A 25668-nucleotide genomic window follows, 5' to 3' on the forward strand; every position below is an offset into this window, starting at 1 on the left:
GTGGCTTATATTCGGGTATTTTTTCTTTCTTTTTGCCTCTCCAATATTAAGGTAAAGGTAAAGGTACCCCTGCCCGTAGGGGCCAGTCTTGCCAGACTCTAGGGTTGTGCGCCCATCTCACTCTATAGGCCGGGGGCCAGCGCTGTCCGCAGACACTTCCGGGTCACGTGGCCAGCGTGACAAAGCTGCATCTGGCGAGCCAGCGCAGCACACAGAACGCCGTTTACCTTCCCGCTAGTAAGCGGTCCCTATTTATCTACTTGCACCCGGGGGTGCTTTCGAACTGCTAGGTTGGCAGGCGCTGGGACCGAGCAATGGGAGCGCACCCCGCCGCAGGGATTTGAACCACCGACCTTTCGATCGGCAAGTCCTGAGCGCTGAGGCTTTAACCCACAGCGCCACCCGCGTCCCATTTAACCCACAGCGCCACCCGCATCCCATTCTCCAATATTACTTATTACTAATATTACTTAAACTCTGCCCATCTGGCTGGGTCTCCCCAGCCACTCTGGGTGGCTCCCAACAGAATATTTAAAACACAATAAACATCAAACATTAAAAACTTCCCTATACAGGGCTGCCTTCAGATGTCTCCTAAAAGTCAGAAAGTTGCTTATTTCCTTGACATCTGATGGGAGGAAGTTCCACAGGGCGGGCACCACCACCAAGAAGGCCCTCTGCCTTGTTCCCTGTAACTTCACTTCTCACAGGGAGGGAACCACCAGAAGGCCCTCGGTGCTGGACCTCAGTGTCCGGGCTGAACGATGGGGGTGGAGACGCTCCTTCAGGTATACTGGGCCGAGGCCGTTTGGGGCTTTAAAGGTCAGCACCAACACTTTGAATTGTGCTTGGAAACGTACTGGGAACCAATGTAGGTCTTTCTGGACTGGTGTTATGTGGTCTTGGCAGCCGCCCCCCATCACCAGTCTAGCTGCCGCATTCTGGGTTAGTTGTAGTTTCTGGGTCACCTTCAAAGCCCCATGTAGAGCGCATTGCAGTAGTCCAAGCAGGAGATAACTAGAGCTGTACACACAGTACTCCAAATGTGGTCGCACCGTAGATCTGTATAATGGCATTATGATACTGGCAGTTTTATTTTCAACATCCCAGATCCAAAATGAGTGGTCCTCCTGGCTGCTCCATCCTGTGGAACAACCTTCCCCCTGCCTTGTGTCAAGTAGCAACCAGCAGTTGCGTCAGACGCCTCGTAAAGACTTATCTCTTTGGCCTGGGCTTTTCATGACCTGTAAGATTAGACTCTGATTTATATGCGCAAATCCTCTGAATTCATTCTTTTTATTTGCTTTTATGCTCTTTTATTGACTTTACGGCTGTATTTGCATGTTAACGGATATTGGTTCTTTGCATTGTACATAGCGCATGCTGATTAGAGGGGTTTTCAAACTGTGAAGTGGTTTAGAAAGACTTTTTAAGTAAATAAATGGCCACTAGCCATGGTGCTGGGACGTGGGTGGTGCTGTGGTCTATACCACAGTGCCTAGGGCTTGCCGATCAGAAGGTCGGCGGTTCGAATCCCCGTGACGGGGTGAGCTCCCGTTGCTCAGTCCCAGCTCCTGCCAACCTAGCAGTTCAAAAGCATGTCAAAGTGCAAGTAGATAAATAGGTACCATTCCGGCGGGAAGGTAAACAATGTTTCCGTGCGCTGCTCTGGTTTGCCAGAAACAGCTTGGTCATGCTGGCCACATGACCCGGAAGCTGTACGCCGGCTCCCTCGGCCAGTAAAGCGAGATGAGTGCTGCAACCCCAGAGTTGTCCACGACTGGACCTAATGGTCAGGGGGTCCCTTTACCTTTAGCCATGGTGGTTGTGTTCTGCCTGCATGGCCTGCTGGAAGCAGTGATGCTTCTGAATACCAGTTGCAGGAGAGGACTGGGATCTTGTGCTCAGCTGCTGCTTGAGCATCTGGTTTGCCACTGTGAGAACAGGATGCTGGACTAGATGGGCCATTGGCCTGATCCAGCAGAGCTCTGCTTATGCTCTTGAATCAATCTGTCCCTTGGATCTCTCTCCCCACCAGGCTATATGCTGTCCCCAGCTTAGGGGCGTAGTGTGGAGGGGCAGGGGGACTATGGCCAACGGGTACACAATTTTGAGGGGCTGCAAACCAGGAACCCTCACACAGCTGCTGGCTTCCACAGAGACTGGTACTGCTTTTTGAATTTTTATTTAAGCTTTTCAGTTTCATACATTTCAATCGTTTTAACATTTCAAAACTTGACTTCCTTCCCCCTCTTTCTGCGGTTCCTGAAATTTATTTTGTAATATTTTCTGAGTATCCAAATTAACTTAATTTGCTCCTTTGTTCATCTCCTTTCAATATATACTCTTATAAAACTGCAGGCTATTATAATAATCCTGCCATTGTTCTTATCTGTTTGTTTGTAAATATTCAATAAACCGTTTCCATTCTTTTATAAAAAGTTTGTTACCTTGATTTCGTATTTTTCCGGTAAGTTTCACCATTTCTGCATATTCCACAAGTTTTTGTATCCATTCTTCTTTTGCTGGGACTTCTTCTCATAGGGACTGGTGCTGACGGATTGTTTTCTCATCTGAAGGTTGCCCAGAATGGAATGTAACTCTTAGGCTAAAAAAGACCCCCTCCCTTAAATTCCTGTTCTCCTCTGCAGGTAAATCCCATCAGGATTTTCAGTGGGCACCAGTACTACTGCCACCCACAGCTGTTGTGGCATTTTCGAAACCAGTGATGCCCCCAACACCAATTATTATTATTATTATTATTATTATTATTATTATTATTATTATTTGCATTGGTGTGGGGAACGTTTAATTCTCATCCATGTTTCTGCTTTGCTCTCTCCCAAAGCTCTGGCACCAGCGACCCTTATTGCATCATCAAGGTTGACAACGAGGTCGTGGCAAGGTAAGTAATAATAATAATAATAATAATAATAATTTTTTATTTATACCCCACCCTCCCCAGCCAAGGCCGGGCTCAGAGCGGCTTACAAGCAATAATAAAAACAAGAAGAATGATTACAACTTAAAAACAAAAATAAAACACAACATTAAAATAATGGAACATTAAAATATTAAAATGTAGCCTCATCGCAGGAGGGGAAGGAAAAGAAAAAAGAAAGAGAGGGAGGGAGGGAATCAAATTGGCTCCAAGCCAAAGGCCAGGCGGAACAACTCTGTCTTACAGGCCCTGTGGAAAGAAATCAGATCCTGCAGGGCCCTGGTCTCATGAGGCAGAGCGTTGCACCAGGCCAGAGCCAGTGTTGAAAAGGCCCTGGCTCTGGTTGAGGCTAATCTAACTTCCTTAGGGCCTGGGATCACTAGGGTGTTGTTATTTATGGACCTTGAGGCTCTCCGTGGGGCATACCAGGAGAGGCGGTCCCGTAGGTACGAGGGTCCTAGGCCGTGAAGGGCTTTAAAGGTCAAAAGCAGCACCTTAAATCTGACCCTGTACTCCACCGGGAGCCAGTGCAGCTTGAAAAGCACTGGGTGAATATGCTCCCAGTAGAGGCCGAGAGGACTGGAACGCCCACATCTCTCCAGCTTTAAAGATTTCCCAGATTTAGAGATTTCCCCAAAACGTCCCTAAACACTGCCAGCTTTCCTCATAGAAGAGTTGTTCCCTTTATCCTTGATAATTTTGGTTGCCCTTTTCTGAATCATTGAACTCAGTATCTCAAGCCTCAGGATCAGAAATATTCGTGGAAGAGGATCAGGCTTATTCACGGCGACTAAATAGTACCTCCATGTTCGAAGGCAGTATAGCTCTTACATGCCACACGCTGGGCACAAATCCAGCTTCCCAAATCCGGCTGGTCATTGTTGGTTTTGGTAGAGGACTGGACTGCAGGAAATTTTGGTCCAGATGTTCTTATGACTCTTCTTGTTCTAAGATTTTTCTGACTATCGTTATAAACGTGCTCGAGTCCAGACTGTCCTTTGCCAACCTGATGTCCTCCAGATGTTTGGACTAAAACTCCACCAGCCCCAGCCAGCTGTGATGGGAGTTATAGTCCAGAAAGGCCGTGCTTCGTGGGGCTGATGGGAGTTGTAGTTCGAAAGCATCCAGAGGGCACAAGCTTGGTGCCAGGTCTGGAAGGCTTGCCAGCTATGACCTCTTTTGGACGGAGGTGACTTGGCCACCGTACTCTATGCTCTGTGAACTTCCAGACTGGATTATCGCAGCCAGATTACTAGCTGGGGTTGCGTTAGGTTTCATATAACCCTGTTTTAGAGCAGATGCACTGGTTGGAATTTTGTTCCAGGCCCAGTTTAAGGACTCCGCTACATTAGTCAAAAAACAGTGTTTTGTATGCATCATAAACATGCAACACCAGATGGCGCTGGCGAGCAAAACAAAAATCTAAGCAATTTTCTCTAGCGTTTTTTTCTTTTGTTAGAATGATTTAATTTCTGACTTGTTTATAGTGGGAGCCCCCCCCCCCCCCGTGTATAGATCCACCCCAAGCAGCTCATACTGGTGTTCAGAGCCCTAAATGACTCAGGCCCCAAATATCTGAAAGACTGCATCTATCCTGACAGACCCTCCCAGGTGCTGAGATGGGCAGAGGGGGTCCTCTTGGTAGTTCCTCCACCTTCAGAGGCTCAGGGTGATGGCGGCCCAGAAGAGGGCCTTCTCTGTGGTGGCCCCTAAGCTGTGGAACTCCCTCCCCACAGAGGTGTGCCTGGCACCTTGATTATACAGCTTCCAGAGGATGCTGAAAACACACCTCTTCGCTTTTGACACTTGAGGTGTATATTTCTGTGGTTGTAAGTTATTTTAAATTGTTTTTGATGTTGTGTTTCAATTTCACAACTGGCCCTGGGGCCTTGGGGTGAAGGGCAGGCAAGCAGCAGCAGCAGCAGCAACAACAACAACAACAACAACAACAGGGTCTGGACTCTGCTTCCCTTGGGAAAAGCATTGCTCTGTGAAAACTTCTCATTGTCAGGCTTCCAAATCCAGGCTTTGTCGATGACGTGTCCCACTTAAAGCCTGAGCCGAAAATTAAACTCCCTTCCATGGGGATTAACGAAAACAAGGGGTAGTCCTAGGCAATTAAGGCAGATCTGTGGCGGTTGGTGCCTGGTTGGCAGCCGCGGGGCAGCCTCCCCAGTTGCCAAAGGAGAGATTCAGATGTGCCGTTAAAAGGTGAGCGCTAATATCCACAAGGAATGTTAATCCGCCACGAGGTTTTCCGCAGCTTAATGTTTGAGAGCAGGAGGCCAGACATCTCAGTTGGGATTTTTGCTTATGTTATTTTAAGGCCTCATGGACCTGCACAGAGCCAGGGGAGCAGGTAGCACTTCCAGGGGGACCAGATAACGTCTGCAAGGAGACTAGATAACGTTGCATCAAAGCAAGGTGCTATTTTTTTAGAATAAGAGATGCTGGCAATCACCATGAACGCCTCCCTTGCTCTCTTTTAATGTCAACGGCACCCACCTGAGAGGTGCTGGAACTGAGTTCTGGTGAGTTCTGGCTGAAAAAAAGCCCTTGTTATCCCACCTAAGATGAGCCTGCTGTATCAGGCTGATGGCCCATCTAGATTTTGTTAGCTCTGTTTGCGGGGAGTTTAGATGATGTTGGCCATTTAGCAAGTCTTCCTCCTGGTTTGTGGGCAGGAAGGTTAGCAGACCCTCCAAGTGTCCCTATTTTCCAGGGACATCCCAGATTTAAAGAAGCTGCCCCAGTTTCTGGCTTGATCCCGGAATGTCCCGCTTTTCCTTAGGACATCCCTATTTTCATTGGAGAAATGTTGGAGGGTATGGAGTTAGCCAACTCACCGAGCCGTCTGAAGACAGCCCTGGATAGGGAAGGTTTTTAAAAAAATGTTTAATGTTTCATTATGTTTTTATATGTTGTAAGCGGCCCAGAGTTGCTGGGGCAACCCAGTAAGATGTGTGGGGTATAAATAGTAAAATTATCGTTATGGATTGAGACGTCTTTATTTTCATCGGAGAAATGTTGGAGGATATGGTTTAGATGAAGTTGCATCAAAGTAAGGATGCATTTGTTTAAATCAGCATGGTATATCTTCCCCCAAAGAATTCTGGGAGCTACAATCCCCAGAGTTGATTTAACAATCAATCCCTCTTCCCAGGGAACTCTGTGAATCAGAGCACTGGTCCATCAAGCTTTAAAAGGTAAAGGTAAAGGACCCCTGACAGTTAAGTTCAGTCGTGAATGACTCTGGGGTTACGGCGCTCATCACGCTTTACTGGCCAAGGGAGCCGGCATTTGTCTGCAGACAGTTTTTCTGGGTCATGTGGCCAGCATGACTAAGCCTCTTCTGGCGAAACCATAGCAGTGCACGGAAATGCCCTTTACCTTCCCGCCGGAGCAGTACCTTTTTATCTACTTGCACTTTTTAGTGTGCTTTCGAACTGCTAGGTTGGCAGGAGCTGGGACCTAGCAACGGGAGCTCACTCCGTTGCAGGGATTCGAACCGCTGACCTTCCGATTGGCATTGTGGTTTAGACCACAATGCTCTATACTCACTAGCACCTGCTCTCCAGGGTTACAGACAGGGGGTGTCTCCAAGCCCTTCCTGGAGATGTCAGTGGCCGAACCTGGAACCTTTTGCATGCCAAGCAAGTGTCCTAACCACTGAGCTACAACCCATACCAAAGCTGCTGCGTACTTTGGGATTTAAAAGGGTTTTTTTTTTTTTACAGGTCCTGGTAGCTTCTATTAGCACCATTTACAGTATTCCTTAATCCTCCACTTTCTCTCCTGTGGAATATGTGGTAGGGTCACCATACTGGCAGCTTGTTAGCATGATTGACAGCTTGTCAGATGTTTGACATTGCCCGGTGCCCAGAGGTGTTAAGGAACCCTGTGCTTGTCTTCCTGGGCTGGAGAATTGGCAAGAGCCTCAGAGAGCCTCAGGCTGTCTGATCCGTCCAGCCTTGACACACCCTTCTCATCTTATCCCTCCTCAAATATTTGATCAAGAGCAAACTGACAACATTATAAGTGGCTCGAAGACAGAGCAACATGGCTCTGTAAAGATTTGCTCCGATGGTGAACGATTAACCAGGCTGGGAAGAGGCGGTTGAATCAGTCCCTGGCTGTGCTGAGGGGGGTGGGGGGAGATGAAAGGACAGAAGAATAAGAGAAAGCCAAGGTGGTGCAGTGGTTAGAGAATTTCACTAGGACAACCTGGGAGACCAGGGTTCGAATCCCCAATCAGCCATGAAGTTCACTGGGTGTGACCTTGAGTCAATCACTACCTCTCAGCCTAACCTACCTCACAGGGTTGTTGTGGGGATTAAATGAGCTCCTTAGAGAAAAAGTGGGATATGAATGCAATCAGTCCATCAGTCAATCAATCAATCAATCAATCAATCAATCAATCAGTAGCCTACTGGATCAGGCCAATGCCCCAGCTAGTCCAGCATGCAGTTCTCATAGCCACTGATGGCCTTCTGCTCTGCAAATTTGTCTAGTCCTCTTTCAAAGTCATCCAAGTTGGTGGTCATCACTGCCTCCTGTGGGAGGGAGTTCCATAGGTTAACGATGTGTTGCATAGAAGGCATTAAGCACCAACGGCCCTTCTGGGCAGACTCCTGACTTGACCGCCCTCTCCAACAAAGTGTTCCCTGGCTAGCTCTAAAAATGGTGAATAAGAACGAGAGGAAACATGAGAGATTACAAACTGATGATCTGGCAATGCTTCCTGTATAAAATTAGGTGTATAAAAGAACACATGACATGGAAAAAAATGGATATAGGGAGAAGGTTTTTCTCCTGCTGTTAGGATACTAGAATTTAGGGACATCCTAAATGTTGAAAGATACAGGACAGTCCCGCTTCACACAGCGGAACTCGTACCCACACAAGGTGTAGCGATTGGCCTCCAACTTGGAGGCCTTTAGAAGAGGATTGGACCATTTTGTGGAGGATGAGGCTCTCTGTGGTGACTAGCCGCTGCAACTATATTCTCCACCCACTGTTAGAGGCAGTATGCATCTGAATACCAGTTGGTAGGAATTATAGGTGAGAAGAGAATTACTATTTTACTTACTATATGTAGGGTTTGGTGTCAGTGTTGCTTGTGCAGGTTCTTTGTTGTTCATTTGTGTTTCTTTGGTGGTGAGAGAGGTTGGGGTTGGCCTAGGGTGTGGTTGTTTGTTTGTGACTGGCTGTGGTGGTCTTTGTTTTCATGTGTGAGTGGGGTGGGTGGGTGTTTTGGATCAGGTTAGCCATATTGATTTGTATGCTGTTGGTGGATTTTTGTCGTTGTCTTGTTGAGCTGTGTATGTGATAAAGGGGAGCCATATCGGGGTGAAGGAGTCTTTGTCCCCGTGTCAGTTTCAGTTTATTGGTTGATTTTTCTAGTAGGGCTGTTTCCCATACTATTTGGTACCATTGGTCCATGCTTACTCCGGACAGGTCTCTCCAGTGTCTGGCTATGATGCTTCTGGCTGATGAAAGTAGGTGGGTTATGAGTTCTAATTTGCAGGTTTCCTATTAAGGCCACTGTGAGAACAGGATGCTGGACTCGATGGGCCCCCTTTGGTGTGATCCAGCAGGGCTGTTCTTAGTGTGCATATGGTTTTAGCGCTGTTTTGCTGGATTTTCGCTGTATAAGCCATCCCAGACTCTGTGTTCATCATTTGATGCCTTTTTTGTGTGTCTCCTCTACGTGAGGTCCAGAGGGCAGCAACATGAGAACGGGCCTTCTCTGTAGTGGCTCCCCGTTTCCAGAATGCTCTCCCCAGGGAGGTTCGCCTGGTACCTTCATTATATATTTTTAAGCACCAGGTGAAAAAGTTCCTCTTCAACCAAGCCTTTGGCTGATTCATATTCTACCACTTTTTAAATGTGTCTGTGGGAAGTGTGTGTGTGTAGGGGGGTATTGTTTTGCTGTTTTGTTTTTCTTATTTACTGTATTTTATTCTGTGAACTGCCCTGTGATGTTATGATGAACGGCAGTCATCTTCTTCTTATTTGGCTATCACTCGTAGCCAAGTAAGATTGTCTCCCATAAACACAGTTTTAACAGTGAGTCCCTAAGTGATCTTGGAGGCCAATTCTGGATCCACACGTCCTTCCACAATGAAAATATATAAATCTAATATTTTTTTAAAAAAATAAAAAAATACATTTTGTCCATATGTTTTACGTATATCATTCTGGGCTCTTTTGAGGAAGGTTGATTAATTAATAATAATAACAAGTGAAATTATTATTATTATTATTATTATTATTATTATTATTATTATTATTTCACCCACCCTTCACCCCAAGCTCCCAGGGTGTGTTACAACATTAAATAACAAGATTAAAAACAACCTGCAGCTACAAAAATAAAGTGGGTACATACATATATATATATATATATATATCAGGCATGGGGAACCTTTAGCCCTCCTGATGTTGCTGAACTACAACTCCCATCAGCCCCAGCAAACATGGCCAGTGGTCTGGGATGATGGGAGTTACGAGTTCTGCAACCTCTGGAGGGACAAAGGTTCCCCACGCTATATATATATACTTGAGAATTTGGGTTTCTGTCACCTCAAAAGACTGCCATACATCCAATGTTGAACTCTTCTTTGCTTCCCCTCTGCAGAACTGCCACGGTGTGGAAGAACCTCAACCCTTTCTGGGGGGAGGAATATACTCTGCACCTTCCAATGGGTTTCCACAACCTCTCATTCTATGTTCTGGATGAAGACACCATTGGGTAAGTAGGGGAATGGGCACCAGAGAAGGTGGGCTGTAATGGGCTGTGTATGCAGAAGACTATTGTATTTTGAGGAGGTAGGAATAATACCCAGTAGTGATGTGTGGAAGTGAGAGGTGGACCATAAAGAAGGCTGATCGCCGAATAATTTATGCTTTTGAATTATGGTGCTGGAGGAGACTCTTGAGAGTCCCATGGACTGCAAGAAGATCAAACCTCTCCATTCTGAAGGAAATCAGCCCTGAGTGCTCACTGGAAGGACAGATCCTGAAGCTGAGGCTCCAATACTATGGCCACCTTATGAGAAGAGAAGACTCCCTGGAAAAGACCCTCATTTTAAATTGTATTTTAACCTGTATTTTAAATTTGTTTTTCCCCCCTATTATATTTTTATTGTAATTTTACTGGTTTTAGCTGCCCTGAGCCCGGCTCTGGCTGGGAAGGGTGGGGTATAAATAAATTATTATTATTATTATTATTATTGCCATGAAGCTCACTGGGTGACCTTGGGCTGGGTGCTGTCTCTCCGCCTCACCCCCTGGAATGGTTTAACTCTGATTAACTTAGTTGATCAGAAACAGGGAAGGTTCAGGACCCTGGACAGTACTGCAGGGTCTGGCCCAAGAAATTATTCTCCAGTCAAGTTGTATGTATAGAAGTACATTTGCTGGAGTGAAGGGTAACATACAAAAATGCATTATATTAGGGGGGATTTGACCCTTTTCTGTTTGTTTTGAAACAAATACAAGAACCATGAAACAATATTATAGGAAGTTAGGTTGCAAAAATGCATTATATTAAGAGAAACAGCACATATAAATGAGAGCATCAGGGGTAAATTTGCATGGAAATGCTGGTGAGTTTTCATCTAAACCTTAAAAAAATAAAATTGCACACCGATGCAAAAATGCCAAGATCTGGATTTAAGGCTGGTGAAATGAAAAATGGACAGAAACCAAAAACTGACTGATTAACCCATCCCTGCTGTGGTGGAGTTGGGGGCGACACAGGGAGCTGCTGCCTACCTTAACATCCTTCAAACTCTCTTGCATGGGCTGAATGGGATGCAAAGCGAGTGGAGACCCTTTGCCTCTATCTGCTTCTACAGGGCTTTGCGTTGCTCTGGAGAGAATAGGCTTTTTTGGTGGGCCGCCTCCTGGAGAAGAAGATGTATTGCATGAGAAGGACGAGGAACAGGTGGATCCATCTGTTTCCTCCCAATCCCTGTTTTGAGTTCGTCTGTTCAAAAGCCTTGTTTCTGCAACAACAATCTGCATTTCCCCTACCCATTGGGCAGTATCCAGATAACTTGTTTGGTCGGCGCTAGGATTTAACCTTGTGTAATGGAACTTTAAGGATGCGGGTGGCGCTGTGGGTTAAACCACAGAGCCTAGGACATGTCGGTTGGCGGTTCGAATCCCCGTGACAGGGTGAGCTCCCGTTGCTCCTGCCCACCTAGCAGTTTGAAAGCACGTCAAAGTGCAAGTAGATAAATAGGTACCATGCTGGCGGAAAGGTAAACGGTGTTTCCATGTGCTGCTCTGGTTCGCCAGAAGTGGCTTAGTCATGCTGGCCACATGACCCGGAAGCTGTACGCCGGCTCCCTCGGCCAATAAAGCAAGATGAGTGCCGCAGCCCCAGTGTCGTCCGTGACTGGACCTAATGGTCAGGGGTCCCTTTACCTTTACTAATGGAACTTTCCCCATTTTCCTCCCCGCCCCCTGTAGGCCCCTAACACCTCTCCTAGTGGTCCCCTCTGTGGGGCAGATCTGGGGCATACAGGCATACAAAGGGAAGTTCCATTCTGCACACATGAATTTTTTCACTGGTGGGATGAGGTACGTAGGACTGCAGTGGCTACAGTGGATACAACATAGCCCTGTTTAGGGAAGCTTTTAATGTTTAATAGGTTATTGTATTTTAGTGTTCTGTTGGAAGCCGCCCAGAATGGCTGGGGAAACCCAGCCAGATGGGCGGGGTTTAAATAATAAATTATTATTATTATTATTATTAGTAGTAGTAGTATTATTAGTATTCCCCACCACCACCAAAAAAATAGGCATTTTTGTATGTTAAACCTATCCCCCCCCCCCATTTTTACATATGTGTTTCTGTGTAGGTTATATCTAGCTGCCAGATATTGCATTGCAGAATTCAAAGGAGTGCAAAGACGGAAGGATAACAGTTCCACTCTGCAAATTAGTCTGGGAAGGGCAAATGATTTGCTTAAAAATCAGGGTTGCACAAACTCCACAACAACCCTGCCAGATAAGGCAGCTTCTGGTGCTCCTCTTTCAGTCCCATCTTGTACCATTTCTGTTCTTTGTCTCCTTGCAGGCATGATGATGCCATCGGCAAAATCTCCCTCAGCAAAGACTTCATCTCATCTCACTCTCGGGGTAGGTGCCAGTAGGCACCCTAGTGGGAAGGGTGACCAATGGCTGCGGGGATGGGGGGTGTGATGTTGTATTGTGTTTCCTGCTATTTTTTGTTGGGAGCCACCCAGAGGGGCTGGGGCATCCCAGTCAGATGGGCGGCATGCAAGCAAGCAAGCAAGCAAGCAAACAAACAAACGTCAACAAAAAAACAAACAAATGTTGATGCCAACAAACAAACAATTGTTGTTAACAGATAGAAAAATCCCTAAACTATCTGCCAAGACCGCCAACAATTTTCATATGGAAAGGGATACACACACACACACACACACACATATATATATACACATATAGTCCTTCTGCAAACTTCTGCTGTGTTTCCCATTCTCTCTCTCTTCCTCCAATGCAGGAATTGACAGCTGGATCAACCTCAGTCCTGTGGATCCCAACGAAGAGGTGCAGGGGGAGATTTCGGTGGAGCTGCAGGTGGTGGAGGAATCCCACAAGAGGGTGCTGTGCTGCCATGTCATTGAAGCCAGGTAGAAGAAGGGTTTTCTCTCTGTGTGTCCTCCTCCCCCTCTCCTCTTTCTAGCTCAAGAGTGCATCTCAAGCAGGTGGAGGGAATATTCTTTCATGTGTGGTGGACTTGTAAAAGGGTAAAAAAGTTTTGGGAAATGATCCATAATGAATTGGGAAGAAAAATGTTTAAAAGTACTTTCCAAAAACAAACACACTCAGATTCCTTTCTGTTGGGGACAATTCAGACTGAAATTCCTAGGCGTTATTTATGTATGCCACTTCTGCAGTCCATGTTTCATTAGCCCAAAAATGGAAAGCGAGGGAAGTACCAACCAAAGAAGAATGGTAACTTAAATTGACAGAATATGCACAGCTTGCAGACTTAACATACCGAATAAGCATATGTTTAGAGAAGATTGGAAAACGTTTATTGAATATATGGGAAATAACTGTGTACAGTTGAAAACGCTTAAAATAAATTCAACAGTGTAAATAAGTTTTGATGGATGCAATACTGGAATGCTGAATGGTGTAGTTTCTTTAAAGTATGCAGGGACTTATGATATGTAAAATGAACCATGGAAAGAGGAGAAGGGAAGTCATTGATATCTTAAGGATGTAAAAATAAGTACTTTAAATTGTAAAATAGAAAAAAACTATGTATATATATATGTGTGTGTACACACACACACACACACACTGTCTGTCGTCTGTCTGTCTGTCTGTCTGTCTGTCTGTCTGTCTGTCTGTCTATATGAGAGAGAGAGTGCATCTGAAGCCTGGGGATTATTTTCTGGATATATACCCTTCACAGGCCCTGTGTCAGGCCCTCCTTGAGAGCATCTGCTTGCATGGAAGGCTTCTGTTGTCACATCCACACCTTACATTTAAACTAAGCGCTATTATACTTCAAAGAGTGCCTTCCTCAATATCAATCATCTTGTACCCTATGACTGGCAGATGAGGCCTTCTTGGTGCTGCCTGCTTGCTGCTGACCCACAGCAGGGCCTTCTCAGTGAGGGTTCCTCACTTGTGGAATGTCTTCTTTAGCAAGGTGCACCCTGTCTCCATCCTTACTAACTTTCAGGGTGGATTTGAAAACATCCCTGTCGACCCAGGTATTTGATGGCTGAAGAATATTTTTCCTGGCCACCCCAAGATCACTGGTTGGAAGGGAACTAAAACTGCTTTTTAGAATGCTTTTGCTTTTATTTAAACTGTGCATCTGTTTTCCTCCCTGAGCTCAAGGTGGCATGAATGGTTCCCTCCCTCTTCATTTAATCTCCACAACAACCCTGTGAGGTAGGTTAGGCTGAGAGACAGTGATCACCCAGTGAGCTTCATGGCCAAGTAGGGATTTAAACCCTGGCGCTGTGGGTTAAACCACTGAGCCTAGGACTTGCCGATCAGAAGGTCGGCGGTTCGAATCCCTGTGACGGTGTGAGCTCCCATTTCTCTGTCTGTACTCCTGCCAACCTAGCAGTTCAAAAGCACGTCAAAGTGCAAGTAGATAAATAGGTACCACTCTGGCGGGAAAGTAAACGGCGTTTCCGTGCGCTGCTCTGGTTCGCCAGAAGCGGCTTAGTCATGCTGGCCACATGACCCGGAAGCTGTATGCCGGCTCCCTTGACCAATAAAGCGAGATGAGCGCCGCAACTCCAGAGTCGGTCACGACTGGACCTAATGGTCAGGGGTCCCTTTACCTTTATTCCCAGGTCCTAGACTGACACACTATCCACTATAATACGCTGGCAGTCTTGTCAGTCGTGACATCTCCCCAAAGAAACCTGAGAGAACTGTAGCTTGCCCTTCACAGAGCTACGGTTCCCAGGATATATTTTTCTTTGGGGGGGGGAGGGGAAAGGATCATGCAAAAAAGTTACCAGTAACTTGCCTGTGCATTTTGAAAGGAATATATAACTTTAACTTAGTGCTGGATTGGATGCAACACAAAAGCACAGGTTTGGAAAATGTCGGGGGGGGGGGGTGGCTGTTGTAGAACATCTTTTTTGATGATATATGCTAGATTTTCAAAAATTGAAAAGTTGAAAAGCTAGAAGAGTGCTTGGACGTGTTCACTTTCCTCACTTCCCCCTCTCCCAGTGAGAAAAAGAAAGGTGGCTGTAATAAAAAGGTGTTGTGGCTGCTGAAACCGAGTGCGAATCTTCCTGCACTCTTGGCTGCCTCCCAGTCCCTTAGAAAGTGAGATAATTAACACCTTATGAATAATCATAATAAAAATGAACACTGGGGCTGTGAAAAGATTTGGCAGGAGTGGAGGGTTGGGTGGGTGGTGGATTTAGGGACAGCTCACATTTATCTTGATTTTTTTTAAATGTTGTCTTTTTGGGTCAGGCTTTTGATTTTCTGTGACAAAATACTTCTTTCAGATATTTAGCTGGGATGGATATTTATCTCGGATGGATAACAAAACGGTAGCCCTTGTGGTGGTTTGTGCCATCTCGCTAGTCCTCAGGAAGATGCAGGGAGGTCCAAGTTTTGATGTTCGCAAATGGCAAGCCTCAGGCCTGGGGGCCAAATGCAGCTCTCCCCACTTTTCTATGCCTGGCCCTCAGGACTCTCTCCAGGGCCACTTCCACCCCATACATTTAAACCACTGACCTATGGCTGGTGTTTTTATGTTTAAAATGCTACTTGCCTGGGATGGAAAGAAGAAGCTTTTGATGATCAAAAGTTGTGCCTTCAGAGAAGAAAGTGACTTATCTCCAGCATTAATTTATATTTGTGTGTGTGTGTGTGTGTGTGTGTGTGTGTGTATCCCACCTTTTCCTCTAAGGAGCTCAGGGTTGAATACATGGTCCCCCCCCCAATCCTGCTTCTCATTTAATCCCCACAACAACCCTGTGAGGTAGGTTAGGCTGAGAGGCAGCGACTGGACCAAGGTCGCACCTCATGTGATGGATTTGAACCCTGGTCTCCCAGATCTTGGTCCAGGACTCTAACTGCTACTGTTGTTGTTGTTTAGTCATTTAGTCGTGTCCGACTCTTTGTGACCCCATGGACCAGAGCACGCCAGGCACTCCTGTCTTCCACTGCCTCCTGCAGTTTGGTCAAACTCATGTTTGCAGCTTCGAGAACACTGTCCAACCATCTCGTCCTTTGTCGTCCCCTTCTCCTTGTGCCCTCCATCTTTCCCAACATCAGGGTCTTTTCCAGGGAGTCTTCTCTTCTCATGAGCTGGCCAAAGTATTGGAGCCTCAGCTTCACGTTCTGTCCTTCCAGTGAGCACTCAGGGCTGATTTCCTTCAGAATGGAGAGGTTTGATCTTCTTGCAGTCCATGGGACTCTCAAGAGTCTCCTCCAGCACCATAATTCAAAAGCATAAATTCTTTGGCAATCAGCCTTCTTTATGGTCCAGCTCTCACTTCCATACATCACTACTGTATGGAAGTGAGAGCTGGACCATAAAGAAGGCTAACCGCTACACCGCATACTATGTAACTCAGTGCAAGAGATACCATTCTGGATGAGACCACTACCTTTCTCTCAATGCTCTGCTTTGCAGGTGCAATGCTGCTGAAGGGTTCAGTGCGTGGGAACTGAGAGGGTTAGGGAAAAGGAACGGGTGGTCAGAGACCATGAAAAAGCATCCTTCTCTCCTGGATGCTCAACTGGGAACCTAGGCAACCGGTTAGCCAATAGGAAATGGGTGGATCATAGGGGTGAGTGGGAAAAATAATGGAATGAGTGGCTGCAGTCAAGGCATAAGGGGTTGGCAGTGGTGTGGGTGTAATAGCATAAGTCCTGTTGCCTAAAGACATCTCTGCTTCATTTTGAACTGACACGGTCCTCAGAATGCGGGTACAGGGAATCCTTATTTGCAAAGTGAATCTTGCCTGAGTTCTAGGTGTTTTTGGCACAGGTTGGCGTTGGTCAGTGGTGAAGGGGAATGGCACTCTGTACATGCTCAGGGGGACCTCTGTTAGGCTGGAAACAGATTTTTTAAATTGTTGACGGAGGCACACTTTCTTGTTCTCTACTCCTCTTTAGTCAGTTGCTGTTAAGCCATTTTGAGTATGACAACAGGGGAGCAGAATAGAATTATTACTATTACTAGGAAGAGCTTGCGGACAAGTTTACCGGTGAGGTCACCTTACCCCATAAATGTCCACTCGTCTGCTTCAGTATACGGAACAATATACCTGTTACAAGTGCCACATAATACTTATTCCACATTTGTAAGGAATCAATCTTTTAGCATGGCAGGGCCTGAACTTTAGAACTCACTGCCACTTGACATCAAACAGGCCCCTTTACTGTACTCTCTTCTACACCTGCTAAAAACTCCTTTTTTTCAGGTAAAAGTATCCAGATACGTATGTAGAATGTTGACAGGTATTTTAATCTGGTTTTTAGCTTATCGGTGACTTTAATTGTTTTTTGAATGCTTTAAATATTTTTTAACTGTTTCGCCTGATCATTTCCTTGTTTTATACTTTATGTATACGGCTTTGAGGGTTTGGTTTGGTTTTTAATAACCAAGCAGTATATAAATTTTATGAAATAAAATTAGTAGTGTTAGTAGTACAGTCGTATCTCGGAAGTCAAACGGAATCCGTTCCGCAAGTCTGTTCGACTTCCAAAAAGTTCGGAAACCAAGCCGCATCAGACATTTGGCTTCCAAAGAACATTTGCAAACTGGAACACTCACTTCCGGGTTTGCGGCGTTCAGAAGCCAAAACGTTCCAACCTTTCAAGGTGTTCGGGATCCAGGGTACAACTGTAGTGCTGTTTACATTTTTATCCCAACCTTCCCTACAAATTCAAGCTAGCAGAAATGATTTCTCTCTCCCTTGATTCTCATGGCAATCCTACAAGGTAGGGTAGACTGAGATACAGGGATTGGCCCAAGATTGCTCAGGAAGCTTTGTGTCAAAGAACTCCCCTGTGCAAATTCAACAGGCTCCCTGCACGACATGGGCAGGGGTGTCAATTTGAATAAAATATGGTGGGGGGCCAGGTAAGCCCCACCCCGCATAATCCTTCACATGATGCAGTGTACACACACCATTTGAATGGGAATGTCCATCAGCTGGGGGAGGCAGGGCGGATCCTTAAAATATTTTATTGTGGGGGCCGCAGTGCCTAGGAGTTGGCTCCTATGTTTGGTGGTAGTGATAGCAATAGCTGTGTTATGCTGTCAGTGAGTTTATGGCAGCTTGAAAAAGAGTTTTCAACTTGTGGTGTATATAATGCTGAATAAATACAAGCAACAGGACCTGCAGGCACTCAGAATTTTGTGGCAATTTTTGCGTTCTCAGACAAACACTGGGGTGGTTTTGCACCCTTACCTTGCCAAGATCTTCTCCACTTCTGCAAATCTTGAGGTTCCCCCAAACCTGTTGATACCTTACTCTGGTTTTTCAGTAGCCCTGTTTTGTCTATGTAGCCATCGTCACTCAGCACCCGAGTTTGAGTTTGCTGTTAGAAGACAGCCACACACCTAAGGCTGAAATGAACCCTCCACTGCCAGAAAAGGCCTTCCTTTGTCAACCTCGGCAGTGAGCCCCCTTTAAGAAGTTTTTGTTTTGTTGACGAAGCTGCATTTCATTTTTGTTAAATTAAAAATAAAGAAATAAAACCCTGTTGGAATATACAGTGGTACCTCAGGTTAAGTACTTAATTCGTTCCGGAGGTCCGTACTTAACCTGAAACTGTTCTTAACCTGAAGCACCACTTTAGCTGCTGCTGCCGCACCGCCGGTGCCCGATTTCTGTTCTCATCCTGAAGCAAAGTTCTTAACCTGAAGCACTATTTCTGGGTTAGCGGAGTCTGTAACCTGAAGCATATGTAACCTGAAGCGTATGTAACCTGAGGTACCACTGTACTTCCTGATATCCATCTGCCATCTTCCTCCACATAGAGACCTTGCTCCGCGGGACACCTCTGGAACCTCAGACCCCTTTGCCCGCGTCCTGTGGAATGGGCAGGTCCTTGAAACAGCTGTAAGTATAGCCCCTGATGTGTTTCAAGTGTCAGAACCATATGGTAGGATTTGAATCCAAGACCTGGGAAATAAGAACTGGAGTCAAAGCCCAGAAAGGCTATTGTGTCCCAGGGAAAGTCTGAGTCTGAACAGGAAGTGAGGACTGGGGAATCTTATCCATTTTCAGTTTCTCTCTTTCTCATTTTTCCTGTCTTAGTACTTCATGTTTTTTGCATTAGCTTGTGTGTGGGAGTTTTGTTTTTTTTCAACCCTCATGAAAATTCACCAGCATATTAGTATGAATTATTCCTAATGTACACATTTTTTGGGTGCAATTTTGCCCAACGCACACACAATTTCCCATAATATAAATGTATTTTTATTTTACTTTCATGGAGATGGATGCAGTTAGATCCGCTATTTTCTGTGCACGCACCTAGGCAAATGATTTGCAGTGCTCCAAAAATCTTTCAGGGTGTCTTCAGCTGCGTTTTCCATCATGTACATAACATAACTTGCACACCGTTCTCTTGAAACTGAAGCTACTTGTGTTTCAAGTGTCCCTAAATGCTTAGCTTTGGAGCAGGCAGAACAGCTCCTCCTTGGTCTTCTTCCAGCGCACCTTATCCAGAACAAACAGTGACTGACTGTCTTCCTTTCATTCTGATTGGCTCCCATCAGCACAAAAGGCGAGAAGAAGGCTGCTTCTCAGTGGCTAAAACAAAGTCCCCTTTTGTGCTGATTGGGTACCTCTAAGATGCTGGAAACAGGCTCCCTGCTGGAATCCTGGTGCAGAAATACTAACAGGTCTTTGACATGCACACCTTCTAGGAACAGGGTCCCCCTCATCTCTGTTCTCCTCTTAACAACAACCCTGTGTAGTGGATTAGCCTGAAAGGCAGCAGCTGGCCCAGGATCACCCAATGAGCTTTATTGATTGAGTGGGGGATTTGAACTCAGGTCTCCTAGATCCTAGTCTGGCAATCTAACTGCTACACCACAAGCTGACTCACTTCACGTGGCTGCGCACAAATAGGCGTGTGTCTCACCATGGGCAAGGCGGCAGGGGTGATCGTGGTTTAAGTTTGCTCTTAAATGGGGCATTTGTCTGCTTGCGTTTACGCATTCTTCTCCCTCCGCAGATCATCAAGAAAACTCGCTTCCCGCGCTGGGATGAGCTGCTCGAGTTTCTCCTGGAGGAGGGGACCGCTGGGGAAACCCCGCTGATCGTAGAAGTGTGGGATTGGGACATGGTGGGCAAGAATGACTTCCTGGGACGGGTGAGTGGTGGGCACAGGAGGCTGGCCTGGCCTGAGTCCCTCTTATGAAAGCTCTGAGGTGTGGGAATGTAGTAGGAGAGGATATATTGATTAAATATTATCCTTCCTCAGGCACACAAGTGAGCTAGTAGCACAGCACATTCCCTTGCACATTGCTGGAAGCTAGTTGATGGATTCATAAGAATCATTTGAGTTGAGCAATCTGGCTTGTCTAGATTGGATTGTTCCTGGTAAATTCCCCCTTTATTTCCCTCTTAAAAACAACAATGACACAACAGTCTTCTTTTAAAATTAATGGTAAAGTTTACTTACATTCAGTTCATAGTATGGTCCTGAAGGCAGCCTTTAATTTGTACAGTGGTACCTCTGGTTACAAACTTAATTCGTTCCGGAGGTCCGTTCTTAACCTGAAACTGTTCTTAACCTGAGGTACCACTTTAGCTAATGGGGTCTCTCGCTGCCGCCACACTGCCGCTGCACAATTTCTGTTCTCATCCTGAGGTAAAGTTCATAACCTCAGGTATTACTTCCAGGTTAGCGGTGTCTGTAACCCGAAGTGTTTGTAATCCGAGGTACCACTGTGGTTCAGTGGCGTAGCGTGAGGGGTGCAGGGGGGGCCGGCCGCACCGGGCGCAACATCTGGGGTTAGGGCAAATCCACGGGTTAGGGGGCGCAAATCCACGGGTTAGGGGGTGCAAATTACTTGCCTTGCCCCGGGTGCTGACAACCCACGCTACGCCACTGCTGTGGTTACAGATACATGCGTAGAAAAAAGAAGTATGAGCTAGGCCACAGACTTTCTGCCTTGTGGCTTCCATTGTCTGTAGGATGCGCCATGTGCTAAGAGCCAGCCAAAGAGTCCAAAAGGAAAAATGGAACAAGGCGAAAAGAAGAAGATGGCTGCGTGGCTAGCCTTTTTTTAAGGGCCTGCCAGGGTCACGCCCATCTACCTGGTCACACGCAGGGGGAGCATGCTCCATACCAGGTGTGACAGGAAGTCCTCCTAGCTGGAGCAACATTCCCCTGTGTGTCCACTCTGAGCAAACAGGAAATGTTGTATTTGACTGCTTCAGTGACGTTACATCTCACATGAGGGGTTGCGGCTGCTGCTTTGACAGGGGTGAAAGAATTGTAGAGTTGGAAGGGACCCTAAGGATCATCTGGTCCAACCCCCTGCAATGCAAGAATATGCAGCTGTCCCTTGCAGGGATCCCTTGCAAGCTGTCCCTTGCAGCTGTCCCTTGGGACGCGGGTGGCGCTGTGGGTAAAACCTCAGTGCCTAGGACTTGCTGATCGTAAGGTCGGCGGTTCGAATCCCCGCGACGGGGTGAGCTCCCATCGTTCGGTCCCAGCTCCTGCCAACCTAGCAGTTCGAAAGCACCCTTAAGTGCAAGTAGATAAATAGGTACCGCTCCGGCGGGAAGGTAAACGGCGTTTCCGTGTGCTGGCTCGCCAGATGCAGCTTCGTTACGCTGGCCACGTGACCCGGAAGTGTCTTCGGACAGCACCGGCTCCCGGCCTCTTGAGCGAGATGACCGCGCAACCCTAGAGTCGGTCACGACTGGCCCGGACCGGCAGGGGTACCTTTACCTTTACTTGCAGGGATCAAACCTGCAACCTTGGCATTATCAGTACCATGCTCTGTCCAACTGAGCTATCCAGGATCGAACTATAACTTGAGGAACTGAATAGGGGAACGGGGAAGATGTTAGGTCTGAGGTACGCATTCCTTTCTGTGCAACCTCCTGGGGCCCACCTGCAAGTGGTGGGCGGGGCCAGAGGCAAAGGTGGGCGGGGCCAGACATGTGAATTTTATCTCTGCACAGGAGGGTAGTTTCTACACAGGCTCATACACACCTTGCTGCTCTCCATCGCTGCAAGCCAGTTGTATAATCAGAGGCACAATCCAGCCTTTAGCCCGACCTGAATTAACCCTTGAGTCGCAAACAGAATGATCCCTGCTGTTGTACTTCCAGCACTCCTCTACCTCCGCACTGACCTCTCGCTTTCTCTGATCCACGCAGGTTGAATTCTCCTTGGATGCCTTGCAGAAGGCCCCTGTCAAAGGCTGGTACCGCCTGTTGCCATTCACCAGCACAGAGGGAGATGCAGGGTAAATGAGGGACCTCTTCTGGCCTTTTTGGGGCATAGTATTGTCGTGGAATTCTATTCAGTATTGATCCAGAGTAGATTCCAGATGTATAGTTAGCAGAGTAAAAACTTAAATCGTCCCCGGCCACGCACCCCAAGTGACTTGATTGGCCACCTGGCAACCTGACATGGCTGGGGTCTCCCCCACCCTGACGCTGAGGGGAGTGGCTAGGAGGCCGCACCACAATCCAGCCCCACCCGGAAGTGGACCCAATATTCCCCCAAAATAGACCAGAGGCAGTTGTATTTCATCTAGCAGAGCTTTATTGCTACTGAAGGCAAATGAGCATAATGATCACAAATCCAATACATTCAGGATTGGCACAGTCTATGAGAAATCCAGTTGCAGCAGACTTAACTTAAACTTACAATAACTTATAATAAGTCTAAACCTTAACACTAAGCATACTAGGCACAGAACACCACACCAGAAGGAAAGAGAGATAGAGAGAGACTTTTATAGTCCGCATGACCTTGACAGAAAGAGATAACAGGACCAGTTTAAGGCAGCTGTACTCAGCTTCTCTGAAGGAATAACCCAAACATCATGAACCTTCTGCTTGCTTCTTTCACACAGAGCAGCTTCCAGAAGCCTCTTGAATTAAGTAGAATAGGAAAGACCTCTACACATCAGATCAATACTTTCTGCACTAAGGAATGCGAACTGACAAGTATGCGGCCAGGTGCCCAGGGGGTCAGGTTTGGAGTCTACTGACAGGTTGTCAGGCTGAGGGGCCAGAGGTGAACAGTAGGATCTCGGGTGGCAGAGGTTGAGCTGGGGTACTGAGGGCCCAGGGGGAGCATCGTAGTCCAAGGTGGACGGGAGCTCACCTGGTTGGCCACTGTGAGAACAGGATGGTGAAATAGATGGACCCACCTTAGAGCTGTGGTTGTAATTTGTTTTAAGCTGCTTTTAATATTGTGTTTTTAAAATTAAATTTATTTTCAACTGCTTTCAATGTTGCATTTTTAAAATCTAAATTTATTTTCAACTGCCTTCAATGCTGTGTTTTAAAATTCAAATGCATATATTTTGTTTATAAAGTTATTTAAATACCGCTATATCATTAAAAAATTTTTTTTTTAATGTCAAAGCCGTTTACTCTGTATGTCTGTATATTATATAATATATTATATTGTATCTCTGTATATTAAAAACGCATACAAATTTGAAACCACAGCTAACCGTTATGGAAAGATGGCTTCCTAATTGCCCGCGTAGGCCTGGCGGCACAGGGGAAAAGAATTCTGCAGGCGTACAAAGTTTGGCACAGAAGGAACCTGCTAGATCTCTATTGGCAGGATATTCCACACGGCTGGGTCGATGCCACTAAAAGCTCGGCTTCTTGTTGCTGCCAAATGAGCCTCGTCAATAATAACTCACCCACAGATGAATTAGACTTCCCCTAAGGTACCCTGAGGGACGCGGGTAGTGCTGTGGGTAAAAGCCTCAGCGCCTAGGACTTGCCGATCGAAAGGTCGGCGGTTCGAATCCCCGCGGCGGGGTGCGCTCCCGCTGCTCGGTCCCAGCGCCTGCCAACCCAGCAGTTCGAAAGCACCCCCGGGTGCAAGTAGATAAATAGGGACCGCTTACTGGCGGGAAGGTAAACGGCGTTTCCATGTGCTGCGCTGGCTCGCCAGATGCAGCTTTGTCACGCTGGCCACGTGACCCGGAAGTGTCTCCGGACAGCGCTGGCCCTCGGCTTCTTGAGTGAGATGGGCGCACAACCCTAGAGTCTGTCAAGACTGGCCCGTACGGGCAGGGGTACCTTTACCTTTAAGGTACCCTGAACCTAAGTTGCTCAGGGCTCTGTAAATTGTTCAGGGCAGATTTTCTTTGCAGATGAGCAGCCAGAGTAGATAATTTAACAAGCATGGGGTGGGGGAGTTGAAAATAATGCCAATATATTTCAATAATGCCAATACGCCCTTTTGTTTTCAGATAGTACATGGGTAGACGAGTTTAAAAAGCAAGGGACACAAATTTTCACAGCCCTCTAGTGGCTATGGCGACTCATTTACCAGAAGTCATCTATTTTGTGTGAACTCCGGAAGTGTATAATTGATTCTGATCAGACTAAGCCTCCTGGTGTAGATTGTGCTCTCTGCTTGCAGGGGGAAGCTGGGGGCGCTGAGACTGCGGGTGCGACTTGCCGAGGATCGGATCCTGCCCTCCCGGTACTACCAGCCACTCATAGACCTGCTGGTGGAGTCCGTCATGTGCCCATCAGAGGTGGGCACTTAGTGGTTTACCCTCCTTTTTTGTGCGTGAGAGAGACATGGGGTTAAAAAGAGGCAGGCGCAGTCAAGGCGGGTGTTTTGTGGAAAAAAATGGGTGCAAAAATGGGGGGGTTTGGGTTGTTCCACTGGAGGAATTTTGGGGGGGGGGAATGTCACCTGATGTCTCCACCATCTGGAGGTGCATGCCTGGGGATCCTGGTATCTTGACTGTTTTCACACGCAAGCAACACACCCTGTAGTATTCTACCCGTGATATTTTATCTGCGCAATCAGAATGAATTTCAGGAACCGAAAAGTCTTGTTGAAAAACATGACTTTTGAGCTGTGTGACTCCTCAGACAGCAACTCGTCATTCATACCCTCCAACATTTCTCCGCTGAAAATAGGGACATCCTATTCAACAACAACAACAACAGCAATAATAATACTCCATCTGTTTTTTTATTTTTTTAAAATTATATTTATTGAGAATTTAAAATTACAGAGAAAAAAAGAAAAAGAAAAAAGAGAAACAAAAAAGGAATTAAACAATACAAGTCAATAAAAAGAAAAAAGAGAACAAAACACACAATACATCAAAAACAAAAGCAAACAACAAAAAAATTAAAAACAAATCCAATATTCCCAAATCTTTATCTTTCGTTAACTTGTTTCATCGACCTCCTCGCACCTCCCTTTTTTGTATTCTAGTTATTAATTATCTCAGCAAATCCATTCCATCTTTCACTATATTCTGTCATTAAATTGTCTTAATTTATTTTAACCTTATCTTACCATAAAAAGCCCTAAAACTCTTATTTGTACATAACTCCTTATAGCATTTCTACTAAAGCCAAATAGTTTCATTCCAACATTTTTTCTAACACTCATTAATTTTACAATAATTCTCTAAATGAATTTTTAAACTTTCTTCCAATCTTCATCCACTGTCTCTTCTTCCTGGTCTTGGGTTCTGTCAGTCCTTTCTATCCTTTCCATCAATAATAATACTCCATCTGACTGGGTTGCCCCAGCTACTCTGAGCAGCTTCCAACGTATATAAAAACATAATAAAACATCAAACATTAAAAACGTCCCTAAACAGGGCTGCCTTCAGATGTCTTCTAAAAGTCAGTGGTACTTCGGGTTCAGAACTTAATTCGTTCTAGAGGTCTGTTCTTAACCTGAAACAGTTCTTAACCTGAGGTACCACTTTAGCTCATGGGGCCTCCCGCTGCAGCCGCCACGCAATTTCTGTTCTTATCCTGAAGTAAAGTTCTTAACCCGAGGTGCTATTTCTGGGTTAGCGGAGTCTGTAACCTGAAGTGTCTGTAACCTGAAGCGTCTGTAACCCGAGGTACCACTTTAGTTGTTTTTTTCCTTGACATCTTGGAGGGTGTTCCACTACTGAGAAGACCCTCTGCCTGGTTCCCTGTAACCTCACTTCTCGCAGGGAGGGAACCGCCAGAAGGCCCTCA

The 25668-nt window shown here is 46.2% G+C and overlaps 1 protein-coding gene across 1 annotated transcript in view; it reads left to right on the plus strand.

The window, feature by feature from the left end:
• Nucleotides 1-25668, plus strand: part of RASAL1 (RAS protein activator like 1) — a 67890-nt gene that overhangs the window by 9774 nt on the left and 32448 nt on the right. The window contains exons 2-9 of the mRNA XM_028710100.2: nucleotides 2849-2905; nucleotides 9582-9695; nucleotides 12033-12094; nucleotides 12483-12612; nucleotides 18477-18558; nucleotides 19682-19819; nucleotides 21844-21932; nucleotides 24086-24203. Of these exons, the coding sequence (XP_028565933.2) occupies nucleotides 2849-2905; nucleotides 9582-9695; nucleotides 12033-12094; nucleotides 12483-12612; nucleotides 18477-18558; nucleotides 19682-19819; nucleotides 21844-21932; nucleotides 24086-24203 (790 nt within the window). The remainder of the gene's footprint in view (nucleotides 1-2848; nucleotides 2906-9581; nucleotides 9696-12032; nucleotides 12095-12482; nucleotides 12613-18476; nucleotides 18559-19681; nucleotides 19820-21843; nucleotides 21933-24085; nucleotides 24204-25668) is intronic.

Source organism: Podarcis muralis, chromosome 16 (assembly GCF_964188315.1).
Source record: "Podarcis muralis chromosome 16, rPodMur119.hap1.1, whole genome shotgun sequence".
In the NCBI taxonomy this organism is placed as follows: domain Eukaryota; kingdom Metazoa; phylum Chordata; class Lepidosauria; order Squamata; family Lacertidae; genus Podarcis; species Podarcis muralis.